Source organism: Parasteatoda tepidariorum, chromosome 6 (genome assembly GCF_982258835.1).
Source record: "Parasteatoda tepidariorum strain Cologne lab strain chromosome 6, Ptep-v5.0, whole genome shotgun sequence".
Taxonomy (NCBI): domain Eukaryota; kingdom Metazoa; phylum Arthropoda; class Arachnida; order Araneae; family Theridiidae; genus Parasteatoda; species Parasteatoda tepidariorum.
The window spans coordinates 110,768,288-110,790,816 of record NC_141760.1 but is presented as its reverse complement, the minus strand read 5'-3'; the positions used below and the strand labels follow the sequence as shown (position 1 = coordinate 110,790,816).

General features: G+C 32.1%; 1 protein-coding gene across 1 annotated transcript in view; it reads right to left on the bottom strand.

The window, feature by feature from the left end:
- Window positions 1–1,248: 1,248 nt before the first annotated feature.
- LOC107451888 (dual oxidase) overlaps window positions 1,249–22,529 on the bottom strand; it is a 76,593-nt gene continuing 55,312 nt past the window's right edge. Inside the window, exons 19-30 of the mRNA XM_016068121.4 lie at window positions 21,199–21,241; window positions 20,461–20,618; window positions 18,179–18,409; window positions 15,414–15,507; window positions 15,288–15,337; window positions 13,667–13,827; window positions 11,957–12,077; window positions 10,065–10,285; window positions 8,627–8,803; window positions 5,558–5,713; window positions 4,778–4,909; window positions 1,249–1,633 (exon numbers count right to left, since the gene is read on the bottom strand). Of these exons, the coding sequence (XP_015923607.2) occupies window positions 1,508–1,633; window positions 4,778–4,909; window positions 5,558–5,713; window positions 8,627–8,803; window positions 10,065–10,285; window positions 11,957–12,077; window positions 13,667–13,827; window positions 15,288–15,337; window positions 15,414–15,507; window positions 18,179–18,409; window positions 20,461–20,618; window positions 21,199–21,241 (1,670 nt within the window). The 3' untranslated portion in view covers window positions 1,249–1,507. The remainder of the gene's footprint in view (window positions 1,634–4,777; window positions 4,910–5,557; window positions 5,714–8,626; window positions 8,804–10,064; window positions 10,286–11,956; window positions 12,078–13,666; window positions 13,828–15,287; window positions 15,338–15,413; window positions 15,508–18,178; window positions 18,410–20,460; window positions 20,619–21,198; window positions 21,242–22,529) is intronic.

Below are 22,529 nucleotides of genomic sequence, written 5' to 3'. Positions count from 1 at the left end.
AAAAAATAACAAAAGTGAATGAGATGCTTTCGAAACCAGTCTCTTAAGGAGAAAGTTAATTTGTGATTAATTGTTGTTCTTTGAAGTTTTTGAAAATTGAAATAGGTCGAACAAAAGTGATACAAATTTATTTTGTTAAATGTTTCAAGAATGATTTTAGCATTAATGAAAAAAATTTCAATTGTTTCTATAGTACGTGGTGTAACACATGATACTCTTCGTATCTTACGTATGACCGTATCACAAACATGCGGGGGGAGATACGCAAAAGTATGTTTCACAGGAAAAGGAAAGAAAAAAAATATCAGGGACAGTCATAATTTCTCGTAACGAATGACAAAATCGAATGAAACGAAACGAATGGCAATGAATGACTCGATGCACTTTTTTTTCTTTTTGAAGTTCTGAAGTCAATTTTAGAATTGCATCAAATCTAAATAATATTGGAAAATATTCAATAAAATGAATTTATCGATTCGGGAAATTTTTTTCACCAATTTGATGTAACGCAAATTTAGACGCAAAATTCTCTTTGTAAAATTTAATAATAATTTAATAATTTTAAGTAAAGCTTTCGAAGTTAGTTTTAATCTGAAACTCCTGCTGTATTTTAATTTTTAAAATTTTAGGACCGTGCAGAAGAGAGCATGGTCTTACATAAGTACAAAATACATATTTTTTTGTATTGATAATAAATAAAAGAGATAAATTTTTCACTGTTTTGATTCAATTTTTAACCTCTATATTACTAACTATGATTGTAGCAAGTAATTTTTTATTATTGCGTTTAGAGTTATAAATTTTTTTTTAATTATACTCAAAATTTAATATTGAATTACGTGCAATAGAAACTAGTTAAGTATTTGCAAGTTTAAGTGTTGCTAATAAGGATGAAAGTCGATTTTGCTGACAATGTAATTTTCTCAATAAATAAACTTTTATTTCACGATACAATCATGATCGATTAAACAAATGAATTTGGTTAAAAATAGAATAAACACCATTGAGCTAAAAGTTCTCTTAGAATCCTAAAATATAAATTACATTTTTATTTTATAAATAAAGTGCAGGTCGGTATACAATCAAACTCAAGATACGAAGAAACTCTTTTGCCAACAAGGCACTGTAACTAATTTCATAATCGATGTTTATTTAAGTTTTTAAAACTATATACAAAAACATCTAAAAATCATTTTAGCTTTATCAACACAGAATAAATCCACTGACTTCATATTTTAAATAATTTTTATTTATAAAATTACATGCTTTCAGAAGCAAGCCAGATCTTATTGGTGTCACAATGAAATTCATTGGTGTCTAGAAACAAAGTGTCACAGTTTATATCAATATTACGCATATAAACCAAGTGTTTAGCTGCCGTATTACGCATGTCATAATCCTGTTAAATGCCGTATTAACTCGTTCCGTCCTTATGGGCTTTTTGGGTAGCTTGGTCGCCAAATACTGACCACAGTGAAATCAGGAAATACGTTGATTCCTGTTTCCGTTAGAAGTTTTCGAAATGGTGTAAGAAATAAGGCAAGCGGCGGTGATTGTTGACGCTTTGGCAAGCAGCGCTTACGCTGTTCGTCAGTGCAGAAGGACCACAGCTGAATACCCCAACTTTGCTCACCTGAAATAATAAATATAGAATTGAGAAGTTTTATAAATTTCAAATTTAATGAATTTAGTGGCTATCTATAAGGATATCTTTATCTATAAGGACAATCTATAAGGATATCTTTATCTATAAGGACTATCTATAAGAATATCTTTATCCTTCTATCTATATAAGCATGCCTAGATCCTTCTATCTATATAAGCATACCCATATCCTTTTATCTATAAGGATATCTATATCCTTCTATCTATAAGGATATCTATATCCTTCTATCTATAAGGATATGTATATCCTTCTATCTATGAGGATATGTATATCCTTCTATCTATAAGTACATCCTTCTATCTATAAGGATATCTATATCCTTCTATCTATAGGGATATCTATATCCTTCTATCTATAATATATCTATATCCTTCTATCTATAAGGATATCTATATCCTTCTATCTATAAGGATATCTATATCCTTCTATCTATAGGGATATCTATATCCTTCTATCTATAAGGATATCTATATCCTTCTATCTATAAGGATATCTATATTCTTCTAGCTATAGGGATATCTGTATTGTAGGGTTTGTAGCGGCTGCTAATGAAACTAGGGAATTTTTACTTAAAATTTATTATTAAGTGCGTTTCATGGAAAATATTTGGATGGATGTGCGTTAATATTGAATTAATTACAGACAGCGCTAGATTGTTTTTAAAATTGTCAATCGCATTTGGAATTATTCTTTAAAGCATAATCTGTATAGAATAAAGGCAATGTTAGTATTATTTCGATGTTCTGTTTCAAATACCAGATTCTTTACAATTAATTGAGATTTTATGCATAAATTTTCAGATCTGTACTGCTGATTCAATTAAGTTATCGTCATTGGAACTAAGCTGACAAAAATATATGACAATGTATTTTTTTATTATACACTTAGTTTCATAACATTAAAGTTTAATTTGAAAATGATTGGAATAAAGTTAGGAAACAAATCCCTCTTTAAATCGATATTAGTAATTATGATTAATTATTATATTAGTAATTATTAGTAATTAGTATCGATATTAGATATCGTAAGTAATTGTTAGTACTGTTTAATATTCTGCTGTGTATTACGCATATCTATGACAAGTGTTACTCTAGAATGTTAATGTTTGTTAAGAATAACGTCCGTAATACTCTTTTTCTAAACGTTTTAATTCCAATATAAAGAGAGTTTTAAAGGATACTTAGAATACAAAAATAATGATCGAAACACGGGAAGTAAGTGAATGGACGACTTAATTGAATCACCTTCTCATTTGTTGGAGGAAACAGGATAAATAGAGTATTTAATGTAAAGATGAATTAGTTTGTAATATAAGAAATATAAATACATAATATCTTGTAAATACATAATTTCAAAAATGTGTAACTTATAAATTTGAACATACAGTTTAATGGCACAATAAAAAATGAGATACGTAGCTTTTTAAAAAAAAAAAAAAAATACAGTCGACTCGTGTTATAACGACCCTGTGATAGAACGACCAACATGATATAACGACCCTGTTAAGGAGTCCCAATTCACATCCATAGAAAATAACGTTATTTTACTCTTGCTATAACGACCGTAAAAAAGGTCAACTCTTAATATAACGACCCTCTCTGAATTTGAACACCGCTCTTTTCTAACTTCCTATTGGAAAGTGGGGTTGAATGGTTGACCTTGAACAAGCACACATATGTTAAGTCCTCTTAACATGTCACTTCAACAAATTAATGCACATCAAAAAATTAATGTCTTCGTCTAATGAAGCCTCGTTTATGTTCCTCGGTTTACTCTTCTTTATAATACTGCAGATTATGTACATTAAAAAAATTCGTTATATATACCGCAAATTATGTACATCAAAAAATTAATTCATTAGAAACTAGATTTTTTTTCTGTCAAACTAAGTTTTTTAATCTGTACTTTAAAATAAAATTCTTAAGTGTTAACAGTTGTAATTCAATTGTTAAAATGTCATTACGTTTTATTTTTGTATGCATCCTATCCTTTTTTGGTTTATAACATGTATACCACAAATAGTATATGCATGCATTATGACGTTTAAAACCATTATGTGACCGATTTTCAAAGGAAATTTGCTCATTTTGATATAGCGACCATTTGATATAACGACCAGATAGGGGCAGTCCCGATGGGGTCGTTATAACGCGAGTCAACTGTATTACTAAAATTAATGAGCGACAGATTATTTTTAACGAAATTATATCAAAATAAAATGACAAAATGCAAAGAAGAAAAAAAATTGAACGGCAATAAAATGAAAGCGAAACGTGAAACTAAAATGCTATCCATTAAACGAGAACTATAATTTAAACAAAAACGACATTGGTAAAAAATTACTGTAGTAAATTATTCGGTTGATTTGCTCTATAACAGGGGTCCCCCAAGCCTTTAGGGCCCCCCCCCCCAGCAATGGCACATTCTATAATCTAAGTCTGATAATGGGACACCATATACATAAACAAATAAAACAAGGAAAGAAACAAAAAAAGAAATGAAATTTTCAAAAGTAAAATTATTTTAAATAATTAAATTAAAAAAAAAAAAGGAATTGAAAGCCGCAAAGTGAAATAACGAAAAAATGTAACTCGTAGTCACACGATTATGTCCTTAAATTAGAGTTCTTTCTAAAATTTAATTTTATATTATATATATATATATATATATATATATATATATTTTTTTTTTTTTATAGCCGCCGTTGAATTGCCGGCCGAATTTTTTGGACTGACGGCTGCTAATGTTTAACCACGTAGCCTTGTAATTTTGAACCCAATCCAGCAGACAAAGGAACTCCTGGATCAAGTATGGGGAGAAATTTGCTTTTGTGAGGACTTTTTGATGAAACTAACCCGCATTTGCGTCCCATGGAGAGGAAGATCACGAAAACCTACCATGGTTAGCCTGACGCAACGGGACTCTAACCCATGATCCGTCTACCACTGTGTATATTTCACGTCCGCACTGTGGTCGATGCAAGCCGGATGCGGAATTCGTATTGACCAGCCATATATGTATATCGCAGCTGGTATGTGTAAAATGATCGGGAGGCGCCATGGAGCTAATAATACCATTAAGAAAATTGTAATATGGAATATTTATGCCTACATAGGAATGCTGATGCTGGACAAATTTCAGGAAAGAACTCATGTCTGGTCTTCCAAAATGATTGACTGCTTTCAAACCAGTAAAGATGCTTCTTCGATTGGAGATTCTTTGGAAGTGATTCTCACATATGTACTAGAAAAAGAAACAAGAAAAAAAATATATATGTGAGATGCGCACTTGTTTCGCTACATTTTTTTTAATAAAAAAGACATGTGCACGTTCGTAAATAGATTTTTTTCATACATTTTTTGAACACACATTTTAAAATTGTTTTCGATTTAATTGGTTTTGAGATAAATCAAGTGGTCTTTAATAATTTTAGTATAATTTCCTGTTTTCTTTGATTTGCTGTAATTTTTCTTTTTGAAATAATAATAAAACAGTAAATACTGAACGATTTCTTTTTATTTTGTTGGCAATGATTAGTTTCAGAAGAAATTTCTCTGTATTAGTTTAATTATATGGTTGAGCACTTATTTTTTTATTTTTAAATAAAATAATAATATAAAACAATATTTTAAAAATATTTTTAAAAATCTTTTTCTATATATTTTATTTGCTAGCTTTTGAAACATGTTTTGTTTTTTAACAACGTAAAAAATTTTAAAATTAAAATAAGAGAAATTATACATAAAGAACATATATTTTCGAGATAACAGAACAGCTAAGCTATTTCGTTTCTGATCATAGTACTAAATAATTTAAGAAAAAAGTGAGTTTTCGAATGAACATTTTTAACAGTTTCATATTCTCGGAATATTGTTAAAGAATGATCCTTACCAGCATAGTTGTCCTGAGATCAAATTTGTGAAAAAACTGAGTGACGAAAATGTGCACCTCCAAAACCTTAGTGACGTCTTTTCTTTCAACGTCACGTAGTACGTCAATAAACCATTCAAAATCTCGATGTGATGGACAGACCCATAGGAAATACACCTATTGAATAATAATTGTCAGTTCGGTGATAAAATAATAACTATTACTAAAAATAAAAAAATGAAGTAAAGAATAGGGATAGGGGTAGTCTTCGAAGAGTGGAAAGTCATTTAGGAAAACTGCTCCAATTTTTTTTCAAACTTTAAATGAATACTCGGACATTAGACTTTAGAAGGAAAAATTTCGTTTTAATTACTAAATTGTGTATTATTATTATAATTATTATTATTACTCATTACCAGGATTAGGATGCTAATGAATTAAAAATTCTTGAAACCATAAAAATGACCTTAAAATAAAAAATAATGCCTTTTAATTCCTTTAATTTTCGTCGCAATGTTTTACATTAGTCTTTTTTACTCTAAATACTAACTTGTATTTAATAATTTAATAAATATAAAATTTTAACTAAAATAAATGTGTGATTTTTGAATAAAATGATATGTATATAGACACCTAATAAAGATAAATGAGAATTAATTAATCTTTAGTTATAATCAAGTAGAACATCAGAATTTATCTAACCCTTTTCAATATTCTAAAAATTGAAAGAACGACTTTCATTCAAAAGAAAATTCTTATGTATCTTGAAAACTTGGATCAATATCAACACTTTTTATTGGAGCAAAAAACGTAGATTCAATGTGTAATTTACTGTAATTTATTAATTCCCTAGCAAACTTTTCTTAAAAGGAAAGGCCAAAGTTGATTTTAAAAAAATGACTAAAACGGGAACAAAATCGAACAAGTAATAAAAAATTATCAAAAATAACTATGAAAAGTGTCTTTAAAAATGGTTTTAAAAAAAAGGAACAAATATGCAAATACTGCAAAAGAGGAGAAAAAAATCCATTACATCATCACCCTAGCTATTTATCGAGCTATAAAAGATTTTATGTAAAATTAATTAACGCGTCTACCTCTATCTAGAAATTATTGCATTACGAAATAGTTTGTTACCAAGAAAGTGTTTTAATTTATTTTTGTAAATTTTGCGACAAATGTTTAACGGCGTTAACACAAGATTTGATTATGAATTAAAATCCGTAAAATTGCACGATATAACTTAGATGTTACAAATGAAAATCGTTATTTTTCTTTGGTTGGCAACACTTTAAAGAATAAATGAAAAAGCAGACGATTTTTTATCTTCTAAAAGTATTTTGTACCATTAAACGCTTTTTTGTAAGTGAAGCTAACGATTCTCTTTTGTACGTGGATCGTGAAGGGATTTTTCTGAGAATATTAATTTGTATAATTAGTATTGATCAGTTGCTGCTGGTTAACAAATGACTGGGAATGTGTTGCTTTGAATTTCCTTGAAATCATAACACTTCTATTAGAATTTGGATTCTTGATTTTTATTGCATTTAAGAGGAAAAGTGCTTCTAAAGAAGAGGCAGCTGTTTATGATTATTCATTACATCAGCCTCTTTGAACTCATTATCTATTTGCCTGGAAGCTTTTCCAATTGTGAAAACGATAAACGTGATTAAGCAAGGTTCGTTTATCAAAATATTTTTATTACTTGAATGATTTAGATTTTTAAATTATTTTAATTTCTAAAGCTTTGAGTAATAAAACTTCAATTTATTATCATATAACAGTAACAGTATTATGGCGATAAAATTATTCATAACTTAAAATCCAGTTGCTTGAAAACTCAAAAATTTGAAATAATAATTTTTGAAAACAAGTATGTTAGATTTAAATGAGTTCAATAACAATTTTGATTTATTTAATTTAATTAATTAATTTTTTTGTTTTAAAATTATTTGTAAATAAATATTTATCTTAAAGAAATATATTTTATTTAAAGATATATTTATTAAAATATTACATTTCTTATCTACATTAATATTTTCATCAGAAAAACCTCCCCCCCTTTGTTTAAAGGGTTTAATATTTGTAAAACACGTAACTATAGAAATTAAATAATCTTCTAATAGTAGTGTTAAGCCTCATAGCAGGCACATTAATTTAAAAATCTAACTTTAACAAACGTATTCTCATCCAAGTTTACAAACTTTTATTTAACACTGCGAGTCATTCAATACTTTTCGAGACCATAAAAAACATTCAGTTTTTTTATTTTTATTTATTTTTTTAAATTTTTTTAAGTATTTATTGAGAGATCGGCATTCAGATTCCTTTAAAAAATATTGTCCCATAGGTCCATAATGACGCTTTAGTTGACATCACACTATAGATAGGATCAAATTGCATTGTCCATTAAAATTTCGTGACAAGGTGGATTTTAGCTGAGTGTACAAGACTTTGCGAAAAGAAACCGTATAATGACCTAGATTTAAGATTATTTCCCCCTTGACACAAGTTTAATTAAAGGATTTTTTCACGCCTGAAAACCCTACGTCAATCTCGATTTAAGGTTTTCATATTGAAGATTGTTTTCCAAGGTTTTGGATTAGGGAAATGTGAGTAGAATAGAGAGCAGATTGTCACAGATCTTGTTTCAAGGTTAGAAGGTTTACACATAAACCGCACATCAAACCTTTTTAGGTTAACATTAAAAGGTTTTTGCCGAGCGAAAATGAACCTTATTTTGCTATCTGGGAGTGGAGGACTTATTTTTATGTTAAATATTTTACAGATATTTGTCGAAACGTTGACGGACACGATCATTAATTAATTTTTCAACTAACAAAAGAATGAATAAATACGATATATTCTTTTCTCTATTCAGAGTAGAATAAATCATATAATATTATTAATAACATGTTTGATATGCAGATACAAACGTTCCCTAAGTATTTTTATTTTATCCTTTATTATGAAATCGTTTTATTTGATAGATTCGCGTCAATATGACAAAGATTACTAGATATTTAAAAAAACGAGTAAATAATAGATAAGCAAATTTCCTTTTTTTGAAAAAAAGAATCTCCATCATACCTTTTTGCAAGCTACTCCAGAATATCTGTTAGTGGATGTACCAAACACGAGATCATTGAGAATGGATGCATAGGGGGTAACTCCGATGCCTCCTCCAACCATTATGGCCACTTCGAATTTGTACCAGTCCTGGTTTCCTCCACCGAATGGACCCTCTAGGCGCACTTTTTGTCCGGGCTGAAATAATGAAAGAGGGAGTAAATTTTTGAAAGCAAAAAAGTTCAATTTACAGGCTTATCCCTTAAATGCATACTAAATCCAGATCTGCATCGTAGGTTTGAAATCTCATATCTTCTTATGTAACAATTTTTGTAAAGTGCGATTTCACTTTTCGATTTTAATTTTCCAAAACTATTTTACCGTTTCCGAACGAAACTAGAATCTTTGGTTATTTATATCTTTGTAACAATTTTCATTCTTGACGTTCTATCTAAGAACAATTTTATTTCTGCGGGTGTTACGAATTAAGGTTTTTTACATAGAAAGTACTTACGTTGGAAAATGATTGTTTTTATTAAAATTTATGATTGAAATATTATATTACTGTACGCAGTAGATTTGTAGAGCTCAAGAAATAATTGTTCATAATGTAGAATTACATCAATATGTTTTTTTTTTTTTTTTTTTGAAATTTAAATCTTATGTGGTTATTAATATAATATAATTAGTTAATATTTTCCCCAGTAACTAAACCCATTTTCTGGGTTTTTTATTGAGAACATGCATTTAAGGTTTTATGCCCCTTATAACAAATAACAATGCATAGTGCATAAGAGAGATAGCGTCCTAATATTTGATTATGATCTGACTAGGAAACAATCTTGCGTGCTTTTAAGGCCTGTGTGAAGAAGCCGAAAGTTTATATATTTAAATTGTGAATAGTCAATTTCTCAAAAATTTGATAAACCTAATTTTTAGAAAGAAAAACAACTAATTTCTTTCTTAACAAACACAAATTCCATTTTAAGAAAAATTATATTTTGATTAAAACTAAAGTATAGGTAAAAGAGAAAATTAAAAAAACTTAATAGTTAAAAAACAAAGACAATTTTCTAAGCTTGTACTTGAAACCTCAAGAGATTCACCTTAAATTTTCAAATTAATTAGTGCTAACAATATTTTAAGTTCAGAAATCAGCCACATAAATGTATTATCTCTGAAAAAAGAATTTTTTTCTTCCTATTGATAAATTTAGATTTTTCATCCAAAAAAATGTGAGGAATAAAATATGCTCCAATACCTTAGGCTTTAGAGATGTCGAAAGTTTAAGCTGTAAATGTTAACTTCCTTTTTTCTGTATTACATCGTTTCAAAGTAGTCGTATTTTAAAATTTTTTATTCTCAAGAATTATTTTACCGATTCCCTTCAAATTTTAAGCTTTTTTTGCCATTTAAAACTACGTAAACCAATGTGATTAGAGATAGAGATGTCATTTACCTTCGGGCGAATGTCTGCACTGGGATCGAAGAAGTTTCGAAGTTTCCATGTCCAGGGCCCTTGTGCTTTCACGTGCACAGAGAGATAATTTTCGTGAGGGGCAGACGTTAAGGTAAGAGAATGGCTCTCAGATGGTTGAAAGGCTGTGAAAGAGAGGCGAACCCACTGACCAGATAAATATTTGAAGTTAGGTGGACGACTGAATTTGACTTTGGTCACATCTGAAAAATTAGATTAAGTTCTTCTGAAGTTTTTACAAACAGAGATAAAAAAAAAGATTGTTTCATTCTACAAAGAGGTGACAAAAGCCGTGGGACAACAATAAAATACACAGATGGCAGTAGTATCACGTGTAAAATATATGTTTGGATAGTACATTGGCAGGACTTTTACTTGTGTTCAAGTTATTCATCTGCGAATGCTGATGTAATTATGACCGCAGGACGAGAATTAACAGAATTTGAACGTGAAATAAATATTAAAGCTGAACACATGGGAGATTTCATTAAAAAAATGTAAGGGGATTCGACATTCCTAGACTTACAATATCATGAATGTGCAAGAATGCCTAATTTTAGGCATAATCAACCTTCCACCATAAATAACCGAGTGGCTGCCAACCTGAACTTAACAACGGAGACCATCAGAGTGTGCATATAATTGTTAGTGTTGACAGACAATTAATATGGCGTGAAATTGCCGCAAGCATTAATGCAGGACGTGTAATAGACATGTTCGTTAGGGTAGTGTGGCGAAATTCAGCTTTAATGCGATACGGCAGCAGAAGATCGACTCTAGTGTATTTACTAATAGTATGACATCACGTCCAGCGCATCTCCTGGACTTGTGACCCTATTGGTTGGAACCTAGATGATGAGAAAACTGTAGCTTAGTCAGATGAGTCATGATTTCAGCTGGTCAGAGCTGGTGGGAGAGTCCGAGTGTGGCGCAGACCCCAATGCAATGGACTCAAGTCGTCAACAATGCACTTTGGTAATCTGGTGGTGGCTCCATAATAGTGTGGACAACTTTTTCATGACCTGGATTGCACCGACTCAGCTACTCGGAGACGACTTGGATTCATGGATTTCATGTATTCAAACAATGACGACAGTTTCAAGGATGACAATGCGCCATGTCATAGGGCCGTAATTATTCGCGAATATTCTGAAGAACATTCTAGACAATTCCAGGAAATTATTTGGTCACCTAGACATGAATCCCATCAAACACTTATCAATATAATCGAGAGATCAGTTCGTGCAAAAAGATCCCGCATCCGTAACACTGTCACAATTATGGGCATCTACTGAGACTGCATGGTTGAATTTTTCTGCAGGAGACTTCCAACTACTTGTTGAGTTCATACCACGTCGAGTTTCTGTACATCATTGAGCTAGAGGAAGTACGACATGATACTAAGAGATATAACATCACTTTTGCCAACTCAGTGTATTTCAATGATGGATTTTTTTACTAAACAAAACCAATGAACGAATATAATAATACAAAGATGATTTATTTACAAATGATGAAAAACACAAATAAAGAACAGATACATCGCAATTTGTACTTATTCAAGTATAGATACTCTAACTAATCTAACATCCACTCGCTATCTTAACTGTTCACAATTCCATTTGATCTCCTTTAAAAAATAACAACTCAGTCTCGCAATTACGTCTTCCTCCAGTTTCCATTGATATAGTCCAGTACATAATTACCATAAATTCGCAGGATAGCTTATGACTCACTAAGTACAATTCACGTTATTACTCAATTTCATGGAAACCTTTGTAACGATACGAAATCAAAGATAGAATCGGGGCAATAGTTGTTGAACGCGGTATATTTTATTCATATGACTAGATTTTTTGATCTAATTTTCTTACCAGAAGGCAGAAGCTCCGTTTCAAGAATGTCTAATTCCATATATCTCGTCTGAAGACTGACCACTTTGTCAAGTGCAAATAAGATTGCTGGACACACGAAGAACATCCAAAATCGAGGTGACTGATTGAAAAATAAATTGGAAAAATTAAATAGCACACTGATTGATGTAATTTTAATACACTTTATCTGAATAACAAGCTATGGTTAAATTTAAATTGCATTTGAGAAAGAATAATTTACTCCCTCGTTAAATGGAATAGGAGTTTCAAGGTAACATGATTTCCCCTCTCCCCATGCTTTCCCATTTACCGTTACAGAAAATCTTGCGTTATTCGCGCTTGAAAATCTTTGCTCTTCATAAGTTTCTGTCCACAAACTTCCTGTATGTTTATAGTAATTATAAATATGTTTCATTTCCTAATGAGGTTTAATGTTATATTCTTTGAGAACGGTTATGGTTTCATAGCAAATCAAACATATCGCCCTCTTTCTGATTAACCAAATCACGAAATATATTTCGAATGCAAATTTCAATATATTGAAAGTTCCATTGATATTTGTATGTATTGCACTCACTATCTATCTTTTGCTCCCTTTTTATATTAGTAAATCATAACAAAACACAAACAATTCAAATAAACATTATGTTATGTATGGGCTTTGGGTGATTAGATGTCCTTTAAACGGGCTTTGTTGTTGCTGTAGTTCATTTACGTCGCACTAGAGCTGCACGATAGGCTATTGGCGATGGTCTGGGAAACATCCCTGAGGATGACCCGATGACAAGCCTTCCCAATTTTGATTCTCTGCAGAGGGGATGGCACCCCCCCTTCGGTAGCCCGACGACCTGCATGCGAAGTCGAGAACTTTACGGTAGAACAGTTTAACGAGAACCAATACCGCACAATCTCGGTCCCTACGCAGACTGATCCAAGTGGTCACCCACCCCCACACTGACGGCAGCCAGTGATGCTTGACTTCGGTGATCTGCTGAGAACCGTTAAACGGGCTTACACACTACTTTATTTCACAGCAGACAATTTTTCTTTCTTCGCCTGAATAGAATATTCAGTTGTTTTCCTTGAGCCGTGGTGGATCAAGGGGTAGAGAGTCGTCTCTCAATGAGGTGAAATGGGTTCGAATCCCAGCGATGACTGGAATTCGAATTCCGCACCAGGCTTGCACAGACCTCAATTGTGACGTAAGGTTATACTCAGGTGTAGACGAATCATGGATTAAAGTTCCCTTTCCATCACGTGGGTGGTTTTCCTCTCCATTTAACACAAATGCTGGCTAGTTCCCTCAAAATGTCCTCCAAGAAAGCAAATTTCTTCTAATACTTGGTACCCTTGTCTTCTGAATTGGGTTCAAAATTACAAAGTTCTGGAATTGAGAATTAGTAATCTTAAACTCAAAATTTGGGTCGGCTGTTCAACGTTGGTTATAAAATAAAATAATTGTTATGCTGTGCTTTCGAATAGACAACTAGATCCATCTGTTAGCATTTAGCGTATAGAGGGTACTACCTTTTCCCGCTTTTAACCACTAGATGTCTAGAAAATTATAATTGTTTGGAACTTACTCGAGTAATCAGTAGGGTTCTAAGATTGGAAAATTTAAAAAAACCCTGTCTATATTGCAAAATTCTTTGTTTATAACGATGTTTAAGTGTAGATGAATTTTGTTACGCTATAAGAATTTGTACTTACGCCAGTTATTTTAGCTAACCCATGAATGAGGAGGAGTATATAAAGCACTACGTACAAAGAGTGCGTTAACCAAAAATATTTATAAGCCTTCTCTCGAATGCTGGAATGAGCGAAAGTAAAAATTATGCAGATGACAACATATAACAGCATGCCAGTTGCACCTGGAAAAAATATATACCATTACATAAGTTTAGCAGCGATTTAGTTGAAATATGTAAATCAAATGTCATCAATTTCAATCGAATTGAGTTTTAAAAAATTTCTTGGGAGGCTTTTCAGGAGATTTAGAGTAGAGAGAATAACAATTACATTTATAACATTTTGAAGTGATAAAACATGGCAAATTCCTTTAAAATAAGTAGCATTTTTATGCATGTTGATTACTTATAAGAAGAAGTTTCAATTTGCTTTAAGGCAAAACAAGCATACAAGTTGTATGGAAAGCTTTTCGTAATTAAGGAAATCATAAAATAACTTTGCCAACATATGATCTTTTGACGATGAGTGTAGTATATCCTTGGAGGGAACGGGATAAATTTTGTATGGAGGTAAAATTAAATATACGGTGAAGAATAATTTTAAATTTTTTTGAAGTTATACTTCTTATGCGACTTCCAACAAGGTTGCGTTAAACGTTTAACGCTACATTTTTATTGACCGGGAAATCACGTGGTAGGATCCAGTTTTCCCTCATTCATTTCCATAATGTTTTGGTTCTCACTAGCATAAAAATAATAAAAGTATTGTTTTACCATAAATATTTTTTAGTTTGATTTGATACACATATAATTTAATAGGGTAGTATTTTTTATTTTCAAATTTAATTGGATAACAATTGTAAAAAATGAGTGAAAACAATCCCACGGACAATGCGACAGATTTAAGGTTATGTCAAGGTACGTCTCTTGTGAATATCAATTGATTGTCAGGCTTTCTCTTCTGAAATTATATTATGACGCATTCACATGCATTATTAATACAAATACATTTTCCAGGGCGAGACGAATCACAAGCACTTCCACTGGTTCAAGAGAGAAAAATGCACAATATTAACGTGATTACAGAGCACAGAAGCGAGCGGAGTAGAAAAAAGAGTCGTTGAATAGAACTAGTGATCCTTCAACGACTGCTGATTCTTCTACAATTAACGTCGCAGGTTGCGAAGTTTAACTTCTTCCGCGCGGAGGGACTCCACGCACTATTTTTTTCCCCGACTAGCAGTTACCACCTTAAGAATTTTAAAATTTTCAGACCGCTAAACGTTTTTCAAAGAAAAGCGATCTTTTCAGCAAAAAGATTAGACTTCAGATAAACTGTTATTTTTCTTGAATAGATATAAAAAGAGCAAGATAGGTATACAAATAAAAGTTCGTTCGCCCTCCTTCCCGTAGTGGTCAGAGCTCAAAATATTTTACAATTAAAATAATAGACCAATAAGACATAAAATTGAAAAGAAATTCGTTTATACGTATTCTATGATGCAATAACTTTGTTCGAGTTTTGTTTCCGCGCCCTGTTAAGCCCTTATGTTTTCTTTCTAATACTTAAACATTTTGAGGTAACAAATTCAATTTTGAGAAACAAGAATGAAAAAAATGATAAGGAAATGAATTAGTTTTACCAGTCACCGTTTGAAAAAGCCAATAGCATATGGTAGGTTTGAAATCAGATCTGAAATTTAAAAAAAAATCAAATGAATAAAGTTTTTTTAAATTCTAAAAACATTTCAAGGCAATTTGTAACTTACTCAAAATTGATTTCTTGAGTAAGGCATCGCAGGTTATCCGTGTTTTGTGTAGAAACGTGGTAAAAATTTATGCAGTGTCCCACAGTGTGAATTACTGAAAATAAAATCCAAAATTTATGTCTCAAATATACTTTACTTAAGATGTTATAGGGGCATCATAATTTTTTTTTTAAAAAAGTGCGAATGGAAACTAAAAACAAATAATGAATAAAATAAAATTATTGAATGTATAAAAAATGAAATGTTCGTTTTTTAACCAGGTCGAGTTACAAGTAAAATATACCAAAATATTTTATATAACATGTGAATCAAGTTGAGTTTCAACGCAATTTATGTCTTAAAAAAGAAAGACTCTTTCCTTTGAGAAAAACGCTTTTCTCCCCTGCTTTTCTCAAAGGAAAAAAAACACTCTTGATTTAATGTAATGTTAACGTGCATAATTTATTGAGAAAAGATGCTACAGCACAAAAAACTGTTTATTGCTACATCTATCAAAGCAACAATTAGTATAACCAAAATAATGATTTAAAAGTGTAATTATTAATTAAAAAACTTTAATTTATTTGTATTTTAACCCTTTATAAGATCATTTCTGGTAGTGTTATGTTAAAATGTCTTTAGTCTTGATTTATAAAAAGAAATTCTTTTTAGCTTATTACATAAAACTTAATTTTATTTTTAAGATCATTTTTTTGTGGAAAGGTAGGTGGAAATATCAGATTTTGAGCTTCCATAAAGAACTGGTGATAAACTTGCATATCTATGCGTATAAATAACCTAGTTTATAAATTCAGTGTTTATAAGTATCGAAGAAAAATGAATTAACGCGTTAGTGAAAATAGCTTCCCAGTAATGATCTCTCTTTTTGACCAATACGAATCCTTACTGTTATCTACATTTATGTAAACAAACTCTTCATAGTTTTTTTTTTTTTTTTTTTTTTTAGAATTTATTGAAGTTATCAGGTCTTAAAATTTCATTGCCGGGAAATACTTTTTCATTGACATTCAAAAATTATTATAATTTTAAAAATTTTGAATTTTGAAGTTTACGGTAGTATGCTTCCCACGCTCTTATGTAGTTAATAACATATTTTAAAACAAATTTTTGAAGGAAGTCAAATTATTTTTTAATTTCGATTTTTATAATTAATGTTTGATAAAATAAATATAAAATATATAAGTTTATTTAGAGGCTTTGTTTTTGATTCTATACCACAAATTCCTAACATTTTTCGGTGCATCGCCTAATTTACAAGACGAAATTTATGGTATTCGTTTAATCGCATAGTTCATTTATTGAAAATTCCTACTTAACAATGATTTTATCGTTGAACATACTTTAAAAAATTTTTTTTTAGGAAAGTAACCTTCATGAGCAAGAGAATTACTCGGTGCGAACATCTAAATGGGGTGTAAAATAAATTTTAAGGAAGTTATCTTAAAAGTTTCAAACTATTGTATATGCTTATGAAAAATGAATAAAAAAACTATCAAGACAATATGTAAAACGATTAAAAAAAGAAGCTAGAATTACAGAAGGCAAAATGAAAAATAAAAATAAATCGTATCAGACATCTAAGTGTAACAAAAAGAAAAATGAGTAGAACAGCAAGCAAAGTGTTATAATATCTATAAAATTTGGTCAGTAATAAATTGCTGAAAAGTGCACTTTAAAAAAATTATGCATTAGGATATCCCAGCGACCCTCTAGAAGTCTTAACCGCCCACTGATTGGGAGGAACTTATGGTAAACGCAAAATCCGATGATTAATTACAAGATGTAACAAGCAGCACATGAACTCGACAGTATCAACTCAGTGCAGTTACAATACCTATTCAGGTAAACCTGAAAACTTTTGTCTTAACCCTTAATGAGTTCATGGAATGTTCACTTCCACCAACTTCATTAATTTTTAAATGTAACTGGGAAACTATTTTTAAGCCATGATTTGTGCTGCCATCTGTTGATAACTTTAAAAATATAACTGAAAGGCTTTGTTTGAAGTGCGGGTAACAGTGATGGTTATTGTGGGGTCAAGAAGAGAAGAGAGAAAAGAGATCGTTGTGCGTTCGCTAATTTGATCATCGAGTTTATTTCTAGTTTTACACACAGAAGAAAATTTATGTCTTAGGTCAATAAACACGGGGGAAAGTGTGAAAATTTAAATTCTTTTTTCCACCTAACAAAAGTGGTTTTAAAAATTAAACAAATTTTTTTTTATAACAGTCGTTGAACAGCTGATCCAATTTTGGGTTTGCGACTACCAATGTTCAACTCCGTAACCTTGCAATTTAGAACCAATCCGGAAGACAAGGAATTTCCTGGATCAGTATCCCCTGAGGTATTATTTGTTATGATAGCAGGGAGGACTTTGTGAGTCGAGAGATTTAACGTGCACCAATCAGCATTTACTACACGGGGAGTCTTCAGCCGGCAGGGATCGAACCCACGACCTCTTGAACACATTATTTGCAGAAATGCAAATAATATGCAAAGAGTGTGAAGTCTAAAGTAGAACTTTGTCAGAAAAATCATTTGATATTGTCTATTATGAAAGCAGTTAATCTTTATTTGGACATGGGTCCAAACCCCTACCAACCAGGCCTTCGCGGCCAAAAATTACATTTTATGTGATTGGCTAAAAGAATTTCTTTTTACAAATCAATATCAACTTCTAAAATATTTCAACATAACATTTCTGAAAAAAAAAACGGGCCACAAAAGGGTTAATCTATTGTAAATGTCAAATTTATGTCACTCACGTGTAAAGAAGAGTCCAGTGGCAGCAACCACTTTGTGAAACTGAACGTGAGAGTCTAGGGGAATGTACTGGTGTAGAGGCAGTTCTCTGAGCCTCGTCAACAGATTGCGGCACATGGTCAGAAGTAGGACCGAATAGCAAAACGAAAGTGCTGCAGCAGATCCTCTGGTGATGGCGATCCCCACACCCATCACGTGACGCAGATCTGTATGCTCTGCCAGGTACATGTAATCTGTTAAGAAACAATTTATTAGCATATTTACAAAATTCACACTTATTCTATGATCTCCAAATTAAAAATATTAGTTAAAAACTGGGACAGCTTTCTTGAACTGTATTAAAACATTTCTAAGTTCAAGTGGTTACAGTAAGGATATAGAATCCCTTTACGGGCTTTTGACCAATTCATTATGTTTCTCAACTGACCTTCAAAGGCCCTTGAAGAGTTTCCATCGTACATTGTCTCTCTCTGGTTGCTTTAATGACTCACTTCGGCAGTGATACAGTGTGCATTATTCGAGCTACTGGTTAGGAATAATCTTTTTAAACTGCTGTTTGTAGAAAATGCAACACCATGAAGGAATCATCAGAATCAAATGAAATTCGCAGCAAATGTCAATTATAGGATATTATGCAAATTAATAAAGTTTCAGAGCCATCGCGCGTGCGTGGCGCGCGCAGCGCCCTCTGAATTGATGCTGAAAGCGTATAAATAAAGTGCTGTAGCGGGACGTTGAAAATAGTCTATGATTATTTGTTAGTGGCAAACGTTTAGTGAGACCTGAGTATGCCTCCACGACGGAAGAATAAGAAATTCAAGCAACTTACGGAGTTTGAACGAGGGAGGATAATCGGCCTTCGAGAAGGAGGATTTTCCTATCGCGCAATAGCAGCTCGTATGCAGCGGAACAGTTCCACAGTGATGCGAGTTTGGAAGCAGTGGACCGACGAGCACCGAACAACTCGAAAAACAGGCACTGGACGACAGAAGGTGACGTCAGAGCGCGATGATCGACACCTGCTCCGCATGGCGGTGAATGGTCGCACAGCTTCCTCCAGGCAGCTGGCAGCACATTGGTCTACTGCTACAGGTGTACAATTGTCGGCTTCGTCAATTCGTCGTCGTCTGCTGCGCCGTGGATTGCGTGCAAGGGTGCCATTATACAGGATTCCCCTCACGGCGGATCATCGACGGCTGCGTCGGCAGTGGGCTCTTGAGCACAGAGACTGGCGAGCTGATTGGCACCAAGTTGTCTTTTCAGATGAATCACGCTTCAATTTGTGGACCCATGATGGCCGTGTTCGTGTTAGACGTTATGCCGGTCAACGCTGCCTTCCTGAGTGTATTATTGAACGACATAGTGGTCGAACACCCGGAGTTATGGTCTGGGGTGCGATTTCGTATCATGGACGATCCAATTTGATACGAATTGAGGGTAATCTCAATAGCAACAGATACGTCCGTGAAGTGCTACAGCCCGAAGTCGTTCCTTTCCTTCAAGGCATCCCTGGAGCTATCTTTCAGCAGGATAATGCACGCCCACATGTTGCGCGGACTGTTAGAGACTTCTGTTCAGCACAACGCATGCAACTTCTTCCTTGGCCTGCTTATTCGCCGGATATGTCGCCTATTGAGCACGTGTGGGATATGGTTGGTCGGCGTCTCACTCGTGATCCGCGTCCTGCAGTTTCCAAAGACGAACTTTGGTTGCGCATACAAGCGATATGGAATTCTCTTCCTCAAGCAGATATTCAACATCTGTTTGACTCCATGCCACGTCGTATAGCAGCACTTGTTGCAGCGCGTGGTGGCTGCACCAAATACTGATTTCGGACGCTTAATTTGTTTCTTTTGTTTTGAAAATTTCATCATTTATTTGTATCAGTACAAGTCGTTTCTGCATTAAATTTCATTTGATTCTGATGATTCTTTCATGGTGTTGCATTTTCTACAAACAGCAGTTTATTTAAAGGGATCTCAGAGATCATGTATTAATCGTAGGGATTATAGTATAATTTAAAGTAACATGCACGGCTGTCAACCACCTATACACCTTTCTTTAATAATTAATAAAGTGTATATTTTGATTTCCATTACATGTCAATAATTCAAACCTACATACTGCAAGAGTGGCATAAATAACACACAGAGATATATGTATAAATGTTGGAGGAATTAATCAATTCCTTCTTATTTTAATTTTACTCTGTTTTTTCCCCTATCAGTTCAAAAAGTTTTTAAAAAAAATCACTTAAGTTGTTTGCTTCTATAACAATACTCACACAGAATCCTTTCGAGTAAGAGTACGAAAGTGATGACGTAAAATATGAATAGGTAGAAGACGTGCTGCCGATATTTCTCCAAAAATGTCACCATACTGTTGTATTGTCCTGTCCAATAACCAGGTTTAGAAAATGGAGGATACTGGAAACTGGTCATCCTATGATAGAGGGATAAATTTATATCATTTAAATGATCGTGAACTGATCGTAATTTTAAGGAAATTAAACTGAGAAAAGTATAAAGAAACCGTAATTTGCAATCAATTATTTTGTTTTTAATTTTTTTTCTTCAGCTTTTGCTGTGATGCCTTTTTAAGAGAATGCAATAAACGTTTTAAACAAATTTAATAAAATAAAGAAGTACGAAATTGTGAGTTTATTTAAACCAAGAGTAAACCACGAAGTTTCAAATGCCTATTTTTTCAGTTTTTCGAAATTCAAACTAATTATGACAGGAATACCCAGGATTACGCAGAAGCGAAATAATCCTGCCACAATTGTTTGCAAATTTTGTAATGATTTTTTGAGAAATTGAAACGTCACAGTTTATTTTGTCTTTACTTGAATTCATTTGTTTCTCTCTACTTTAAGTTTTGGAATTCAATCAGAATGTTTCAGGAAACGTTTTCTCCCGCGCTATAGCTTATCCTCTTATGCGAGCAAAAAAATGTTTTTTCTTAAATTATGTTTTTCTTTTAGCACTGTCATTTTTCATTAAAGTCAAGAAAATAATCTTACCTAGCTACGTTAGTTGATGTGTCCAAAAAATTTTGCTTTGCACCTAAAAATAAATAAATAAATAGAGTTGAAATAAATAAGTATGTTAGAGTGTTAAACATTACGCTGCATTATGTTTCAAAGCATAAAATGTATAAAACTTAAAATCTTGAAATTACAAAATTGTGTAGAAAAATATGCAGAGTATACAATGAAATAAAATATTTCAAGATTTGATAATTAGTTCCAGAATAACCAACTTTTAAACTTGTAGTAAAAAATACATTGCAGACTGCCGAAATGTAATTGGGGAGTTTAAAGTTGATGCGCTGAAATGATCATCATTTTTTATGAATTTGACGCTTGTTTTTTTTCTTCTCAATATTCCAACTTGTTTGAAAGTTATTAAAATTTGAAGTGCTTTTTTACGTGTTTTTTTAAAACTTTTTTTAGAAATTTTTTGTTTGTTTTAAAGAATGATTACATATCCGTTGTGAGAGATAAGATATTGCCTTGTATTGCCTATGTCGAAATTATGAAATGTCCAAAACATTTACGACTGATCAAAACCGTTCCGATTTTAATATAAAGGTTACCGTTATTTATTGTCAACAAATATATTTACTTTGCATTCAAAATTTCATATTTTGTCATACATTCTAGATTCTTAAGTATCAATAATTGTTCTTTTCAAATGTATCAAGTGATTATTTTTTTGAAATCCATATAGTCTTTCACTGAATAAAATGCTCTGACATAAAATTATATTATCTATATTTTATAAACAAAATTATCTCTTTTTTATCTTGACTTTTGAAAACAAAGAAAAAACACTGAATGATAAATAAAAAGCAAACACGGGGGTTGGTGAGGAGATACTCTAGGTCAGGGGTCCCCAACCCTATGACCGCGGACACCATAGCGCCCGTCGATCGGTCTAGGTACGCCCGCTGCTTGTGCCCAACGATAAAATATTTCAGTTTTCCATTTTTCCATTAAATGCAATGCAAATTTTATGCTATGCAAATACATACTGAAGTATGCTGGCTCAGTAAAGGCAAAGTACTTGATAGATTTCAACATTTAATTGAGGAAATAAAAAATTATCTGGCAGCCAAAAATCAAAAATTTTTAGAACTAAGAGATCCTCTTTGGCTCGCTGATTTGTCTTTCATTACGGATATAATGGAAAAACTAAAAAGTTTAAACTTGAAACTGCAGAGAAAGAACAAGCAAAAATGATAGAGGCTATAAACTCGTTCAGAGCTAAGCTTGGTTGTGGATATCACATTTGAAAATAAAGTCTCTTGCGCATTTTCCAAACATGAAAAAAATTATAGGTGACAGTGAAA